The 8932-nt window shown below is 34.6% G+C and overlaps 1 protein-coding gene across 1 annotated transcript; it reads left to right on the forward strand.

Moving 5' to 3' along the window:
- The first annotated feature begins 1896 nt into the window (after positions 1–1896).
- On the forward strand, positions 1897–3692 carry LOC145322170 (uncharacterized). The gene is made up of 2 exons (XM_080164004.1): positions 1897–3296; positions 3508–3692. The coding sequence occupies exons 1-2, from the start codon at positions 2276–2278 to the stop codon at positions 3546–3548; spliced, it is 1062 nt and encodes a 353-aa protein (XP_080020130.1). The 5' UTR covers positions 1897–2275; the 3' UTR covers positions 3549–3692.
- Positions 3693–8932: the final 5240 nt, after the last annotated feature.

Here is an 8932-nt window from a genome sequence, read left to right on the forward strand (position 1 = left end):
GCAGCAGTACGAACCATTTTTAACATCTTTAGTCATGAAATCTTCACAATGGACGTGAAAATGAAGGGATATTCATCACCACTGACCCTAATAGTGTGCATGCTTTTAATCTACAAGTTTCAAATCCATAGGTGGATTCTAACGTTTGCATTGAGATATTTATTACGTTACGAAAGTATGGACATAAACAGCTATTTTCGTATTATTAAAAAGCATATCTGCAAGAAAATTTTTTCATAGTGATTTTTTTGCGTGTTTCTGATATATAAGAGATGAAATTTTACACCACAAACAAGGATAGCAACATGCACTAAAACAAAGTTTTATTTTTCAATTTTCAAATATTCAATACGAGTAAAGAAGTAGCAAGAGATAATTCAAACAAGGTGTTATTAGATTTTTATTGAAAATGAAGCATGGTTGCTATTCTAGCAGTAAAATGCTTTGTTGTATAAAGATAACCGCTTAAAGATTTGGGTTTGAGGAGGAACACTTTTCCTTGTTTGAAACTTAAAAACTAAACCGCATTTATAATTGTATATATGTTTTTCTTTCAATCATTTCAAACTTTACATCATTTCCACGGTCCACTTCCTTTCCTTACTGTTGTATGTGCTTGAACATGCACTGAAACTGTAGAGTTGCTTTGCTGAAATTTAATTTTTTTTCAAATAAAAATATGTGTAACCTGCAGAACAGATATAAAGCACATCAAAATTTGAAATTTAGTTTGCACAGTTGAAAAGCAAAGTTTCAAAGTTAAATCCAACAACTTGAAACAAAATTTTGAACAAAGATAAAGAGAGGCAAAAGATTGAGAGAGTTGTTGTTGAAGTTTTCAAATTGTTTGGACATACTTTTGTTTACTAGCTTTTCCAACAACAAGCAGACAATATTTCAGGTAAGTAACAAATTTTGATTTTATATAAGTTATTACATTAAGATAAAATACCAGTATTTTACTTATTGAAGGTTATTTTCAAAAAAAAAATTCAATAGATAAAAAGCCGCAAAATGACACAAAAACACCAATAAGCTGCAATATTTTTGTCTTATAGCTATTATGTTAAAGCAGTCTGGCCGAAAAAATGTAGTTTATGCACTGCTACTAATTCCTGTTAATTCTATTAGATTATTTTTTTTTTAAATGTATTTTAGCATACTTCCAATTTTATGGTGTTTTTGTGACCGTTTAAAAAATAATCCAATTATACATCTTAAAAATGTTGTTCAAATTCATATTATTTAAACTTCAAAGATGTAGTGTAGTTTCAAGAAAGGTACTTTAAATTGCTAAAAAGCTGTATTAAATGATTTATCAAGGCAATTAAGAGCAAAAGTGTTCTGCTACAATTTAATTTTATTCATAATGGGCTGAAATACTTTAATATTACTACATTGCCAATGAAAGCTGAAATAAAGGAATAGTTCTATGCATCTATATTTTGACAGAGAAATAGTGCAAACTGTATTCAGCATCTTCAGTCTATTTTGAGCGAAGTTACTCTATAAATCTGGATGTCTGACAATCAGAATCAGGATTTACTCGACAACTATTTAAGATATATATTTTTTGTGAAGATATCAATGATTGGCCAATGCAATAGATTGAAAGATTTTAACCAGAAGATAAACTTAAAAACATATTTTTACATATTTTTGCAGTGATGAATCACAATTTATTTTACGTTTTTACCATATACTTTATCCGTGAATTGAAAAAAAATTCAGACATTTCTGTAGAATTAATGGATTTGGCTAAAAGCTTTCTCTCTAGATTTGAATATTTCCCCCCAAACATATTTACATGTTCAACTACATGCGCAATATTAACTTAAACACTTTTCAGTGTTGTATTACTGTGACGAAGATTCAAGATCTGATATTATACCTGACTAGACGCAGTCCTGCTCAAGATAATCAGGGGATACAAATATAACATGTACATTGTACTTTCTCTTACAAATGTTCATTGTGTACATATATATTTGTATTTCAGATAGATAGTCCACCTCTGGATATATTTACCTCACTCAGTGATAATAGAGTGACTGTGATAAAATGACCATCACCAGAATCAGTAGCTGAATCCTGTCCGCGATCTGACTGTTGTACCTTCTGCGTCTACCATCCTGGCAGAAGGCCAGGTCATCACCCAGTGTTGATCTGACCTGTCATTGCAACACGATCAGGTAGTGACTTTATTTGACGTGGTGGCAGCCTGAAAGAACTCAGCCCCCGACATCATTTAAAAGCACCAACTAAATCTTGTGCAATGGACAGTTCACATCTCAAAGTTCCTTTTCCTAGACAACTGTCTAAGAAGGAAACTTTGGAATCACTTTCCCACTGGAAATCCAGTGTTAGAAATTACTTCCGCCGGTCTACCAACTATTCTATCTTCTTCAGCTGTGGCACCAAATGGAATCATAGCTTACCATGTTATGGTTTCACAGAAGAAAATAAAGAAACTCTTGCTGACAATTTAGAGTGTCTTTTGGATACTATTGCATCCTTCCTACCAAGCCCATACATAACACACAAGATTGTTGAGAACTCAACATCAATACAATCTGTATGGGACATAATCTGGGAACACTATGGAGTAAGACCTACACAACATAGTTTCCTAGACTTCAATAACTTGAAAATTGAACAAGATGAAAGATATATAGATCTATATGACAAAATGATCTATCACACAGTGAACCACCTGTGTCCTGCTGGTACACCTCTAGCAGAGTCAAGCCCCAGTCCATCAAAGTTAGAAAAGACTGACATTCTAACTACCAGCCATAAAAATCTCATCGCATTAAACTGGCTGAATGCTATCAATCCGAAACTAATTGATATTGTAAAATTGGAGTACTCCAAGGACCTCAAGGCAGGTATACCCTTATCCTCCCTTGTCAAAACTATTGCAGAGAATATTGATTCTCTTATGATGAGATTCACTTCCAAAGTGAATAAGATTGACAGTACTGAGAATCCTGATTGTCAAGCTAATGTGTTGAGAATAGCCAATCAACGCTTCCCTGCTTCCTCCAGTTCCAGAGGTGGCAGAGGTCAGGTAAGCAACTACCAACATACAAGAAATCAGAACCAAAACAATTGCAATAGTTGCTATTCTCTAGGAAAGCGCTTATCTCTTTATGTCAATTTTAGACACAATCCCTCCCAGTGCCCACAACGATCCTCAATACGCTCAGTGCAAGAGTGTACTGCTGAAACTATTACAGAGGATCAGGATCAAGAAAAAGATCCTGCTAGTGATGAATCTCCTGAAGAAAATACAGGTAACATTACCATATTACCACCCTCTGATCTGATAAGTAAAATAAGAAATATTGAAACTAGATTAGGTAATACTTCTATTCTAAAAGCTTCTTCTCCATCTTTACAAGCATATTTTAAAACTAAAAGAACATTTTGTCTAATTGACGAAGGTAGTGAATTATGCTGTATTGATTTTAGATTTGCTAACAGCTCTAACATAAAATTTTCTAGGACAAATGAATCTGCTGTCTCAGCTGGATCACACTCAATGAAACTCATGGGTCAAACTGATGATCCAATTATCATCCAATTGGAACACAACAACAACAAGATCGAATGGAATTTGGGACATTGTATTGTTGTTATGAATCTGGGATGCCCAATTCTCATTGGAGAACCTGGAAAATCTTATAATACTATTTTAACTGATCCTGTTAAAAGAAAAATAACAACTCTTGATGTTAATAAATGTCCTGTTTCCCTCCCCTATATAAATAAAAAACAATTTTATCCGAATGATTTTATTTGCAGAATAAATCAAAATGAGACAGTCTATTCTGGTGAAGAAGTTGAACTTGATGTCCCAGCCCACTTCAAAGAATCAGAACAGGTATTCTTTTCTCCAAGACAACTAACATCAGGCAATTTCTTTTCACACCAAATTTGTTCAGTGAAGAATGGCAAGGTAAGTATTAAGAACAACAACAAAACTTCTATTTTTGTCAAAAAGAACAGCCATTTTGGTGATTTAACACCTTCTAGTCCATCATCTTCTTTGCAATTAAGTTCATTGCAACCTTTACAAGCTTCAAATCTACAACTCAGTAATGACTGCTCTACTTTAGCAAAGGTATCTATAGATCCTGACAATATCTTAAAAGACAAGGACAAATGTCTTTTTCAAGAACTTATACATGAATATTCTGACACCATCTCATCTCTTCCTGGTTGTTATAATGGGTATTTTGGAGATGTAGATTGTTCCATCAATTTCATTAAAGATCCACCTGCATCTCTGAAAGCAAGACTACCCAGCTATTCAAATGACAAACTTGTGACTATGGCAAATCTCATGGATGAAATGGAATCCATGGGGGTTTTATCTAAGCCAGAAGATGTTGGAGTGATTCCAAGAAATGTTCACACCAGTTATCTTGTTCCGAAGACAGATGGAACATTTAGATTTGTCACTGACTTCACTAGCTTGTTACCCTTCATAGGAAAGTTGGAAGTGGTTGCACCATCTATTGCTAATGCAAAAAGAATGATATCATCTTTTGCATTTCTTGCTGAACTTGATTTGACCCATTGTTTTTGGCAAGGTAAAATGTCTCCCCAAGACAGTCAATACTTGGCTACTCCACATCCCTTTGGAGGCATCAGAGTTTACACTAGAGAACCTCAAGGTATTAGAAATGCCTCAGAACATAATTCTGAAAGACTTGCCAGAATCTTTGGGGACCTTGAACAACAAGGAAAGATGAGTAGAATGGCAGATGGACTCTATGTTGGAGGATCATCTCCAAAGGATTTGTTAGAAAATCTAAGATCTGTATTTCACAGAGCCAGACTATGTGGTCTCACATTCAAACCTTCAAAGATTGTTATCTGCCCTTTAAAAACAATTTTGTTTGGGTGGGAGAAGAATGGAAATCTATGGTCTCCCACTCCACATGTAGTAACCCCACTATCTCAAGCTCCACGGCCTAAGACTGTCAAACAACTGAGGGGTTTTATTGGAGCTTTCAGACAGCTTAGCTCTACAATTCCCAATTATTCAATGAAATTGGGAAAATTGGAAAAATATACTGGAGGCAAAGGCTCACGTGAATATGTAACTTGGAATCAAGACATGGTTTCTGAGTTTGAAGATGCCAAAGCCTCTTTGAATGACCTGAAAAGCATTGCCATCCCCACACCTGAGGACACATTACATATCTATCCAGATTTTAGTGAAAATGCTAATGCCATAGGTTCACACCTTATAATTCACAAACCTGGTAAGGAAATAACCAGGTTAAATGGTGGTTACTTCTCTGTTAGGTTGGAAGACTGCCAAACTAGATGGACCCCCTGTGAAAAGGAATGCTTAGGTATAAAACTTACCATTCAACATTTCAAGCCATACATTCAAAACTCCAAGAACAGGACCTATATCCATACTGACAACCTTATTTGTGTACAAGCTTGGAACAGACTTAAACAAGGACATATTTCCACATCATCCAAGGTTGCTTCATTTTTGTCGTCTATATCTGAAAACAATATAGAAATAGTACACTTTCCAGGGACCCAGACTAAGGTTGCTGACTTCAGCTCAAGAAATCCATTGCCATGCAACATATCAAGATGCCAGATATGTAATTATGCATTTGAACAGACCTCTATTGGGGACATTGCTTCAATTATGGCTATAACTGTTAACGACATTGAAGATGGAAATTACAAAATTCCACTTACTGAAAAACCAACATGGCTTAAACTACAGAAACAGGATGAAACACACAGGTTACTTTACAGACTCATAACATCAGGAGGACTTCAACCTGAACCTAAACTTAGAGGACACACAGATTTAAAAAGAATGTATAATCTCTACAAAAAAGGTTTATTGTCTATTGATCAATCAGGATTAATAACTGTGAAATACATTGATGGTTCATCAGGAGTGGAATATGATGCTATTTCAGTACCTAAGCAGCTTTATCCTGGCCTTGTTCAAAGTATTCACATTAAACTTTCACATCCATCTAAAAATCAGATGCATAAATTTCTCCACCGCTATTTCTTTTGTATTGGAGTCAATGAAACAGTGGACTCAATACATAATGCCTGTCAAATTTGTTCATCACTAGCAAAACTCCCTAAATTTGAAAACACATATACAACATCACATAGACCAACATTTGGATCATATTTCAGTGCTGATATTTTAGTTGATAATAATCAAAAAATCTTTGTCTGCAGAGAAAATCTTTCTCAATTTACAACAACAAAGATTATTGAGGATGAAACTTCTGTCTCAATCAGAGATGCTATCCTTTCGTGTGTCATGGAGTTCATCCCTCCAACTGGGACTGTGATTAGAGTGGACCCTGCTCCAGCTCACAAACTCCTATCTGTTGTAAAGAATGATGATGTACTCAGAAAATTCAATATTCAATTAGAATTAGGGAGAGTGCATAATCCTAATAAGAATCCAATTGGGGAAAATGCAATTAAGGAGTTTCGTAAGGAACAACTAAAGTTAAACAAGAATGGTGGCCCTATAACTGAATCAGACAGAGCAATTATTACCTACAATATGAACCAAAGAATTAGATATAGAGGATTGTCTGCCAAAGAAATTTTACTAAGAAGGGAACTAATGACTAATGAAACAATACAACTTCAAGATGATGAACTTGCAGAAATACAATTTAAAGCAAGAAAAAGCTATAATGACAAACATAATAGTAAGGTTAATGCAGAAACTAATCTTGACTTTCATATTGGCGACAGAGTTTTTATAAAAAATGACAAGTCCAAATCAAGAGGGAGAGAAGAACATGTGATTACTAAATTATTTGAGAAAGATAACATCAAATGGGCAAAAATTCAAAAAATTGAAAAAGGTCTTAGATCAATTGATTATGATGTTCAATTAAACAACTTAGTACTTGTCTCAAATTGTTTTTCCAACACAGATGTAAAAAATGATGAAATAGATGAAGAAAATGAAATGCATGGATATAGTTCACAGGATATAGGTGTTGATGATAAACTGAAAAATATTATCACCAACCTTGAAAAGGAGATTCCGAAACAAAAAGGAAGACCCCCCAAACCTAAATATCCTGATTATATTGTAGATGATGCTATACCTGGTCCTTCTTGCATCAGAACTTTGAACAGTAAGTTAAAAACTGTTTCTAAACCTCCAACTCATGGCTGGGACCAAGAACAATGGTCCCAAATGCTGGATTTTGAGGATGATTTAGATTATACAGCAGGTATATCATCTATTGTTAATTTTGAATGTGCACATTTAGATCTGTCCTGGGACTTTGAGGAAATGCCCAAATTGGATGATCAGACTATTGCTGATTCAATTTCATTGAAAGACCTGTCAATGATTATTCCTGAATGGCCTACAAAATCTGATATAGATATCCACAGTGCTGCTGTTAAGATTCAACAGTCTTGGAGAAACTATAAGCGCAGGTCATCAACTAATCCTTTTCATCTAGAGACTGATCTTTCTTCAAATTCATCAGAGGATGACATATTTTGCTCCTTACAAAGCACTTTAAATGATCCCGATCTATTTGACTTCATGTCAAGCACTGTTGTTGAATGTGATGATTCTAAAAATGAGTCTCTGCAAATGGCATTTGAGAACCATGAACAAGACATAGTGAATGGTTTCCTAAACAATATTTCTTCTCCTGCATTTCAAGATTACCAATTTCCCACTCACACTAAAATTGATGAGAAAGAACCTACTCATACTAATAGTGATGAGAAAGAACAAACTTATACTAATAGTGATGAGAAAGAACAAACTCACACTAATAGTGATGAGAAAGAACAATCTCATACTAATAGTGATACAAAAGAACAAACTTGTACTAATAATGATGAGAAAGAACAAACTCATACGTATAGTTATGAGAAAGAACAAACTCATGCTAATAGTTATGAGAAAGAACAAACTCATACTTATAATGATGAGAAAGAACAAACTCATACTAATAGTGATGTAAAAGAACAAACTCATCAACATCTTTCCTTGAATATGTTAAATCAGAACATACAATACAGAAACACAGACTATCTATCCCAAAATACTCATGAGACTGACTGTTCTCATGTGAACCCTTGTAAAAATAGGATTGAAGAAAACCATATATATCCTATTGCCACTATAAATGATCCCAATTCTTCAATCTCTGTCAATGTTGTATGTGATGTCTCACCAGCTCTCAACCAATTAAACTTGCCAACAGACACAAACAAAGTTCAAGATGTTTCCAAAACTCTTGACCTCCTTAATAATTGTCCTAAAAGGAAATCACTTAGGCAAACTCAAAGACCTGATTACTATCACATGAATAAATATGGTAAGCAGGATCCAACAGAGAAAAATTGAAGAGGGAAGAAAGGAGGAACAGGACTGCGCAATATTAACTTAAACACTTTTCAGTGTTGTATTACTGTGACGAAGATTCAAGATCTGATATTATACCTGACTAGACGCAGTCCTGCTCAAGATAATCAGGGGATACAAATATAACATGTACATTGTACTTTCTCTTACAAATGTTCATTGTGTACATATATATTTGTATTTCAGATAGATAGTCCACCTCTGGATATATTTACCTCACTCAGTGATAATAGAGTGACTGTGATAAAATGACCATCACCAGAATCAGTAGCTGAATCCTGTCCGCGATCTGACTGTTGTACCTTCTGCGTCTACCATCCTGGCAGAAGGCCAGGTCATCACCCAGTGTTGATCTGACCTGTCATTGCAACACGATCAGGTAGTGACTTTATTTGACGATGGAATAGTAAATTATTTTATGTTACCTAGCTAGAACGTTAGGTAGGTATACAACGTGAGTTATCATGTTTACTCTTTGAATTTCATCCACTATTTTGCTTTACTAAT

Source organism: Acartia tonsa, chromosome 1 (genome assembly GCF_053477335.1).
Source record: "Acartia tonsa isolate MP-2025a chromosome 1, ASM5347733v1, whole genome shotgun sequence".
NCBI lineage: Eukaryota > Metazoa > Arthropoda > Copepoda > Calanoida > Acartiidae > Acartia > Acartia tonsa.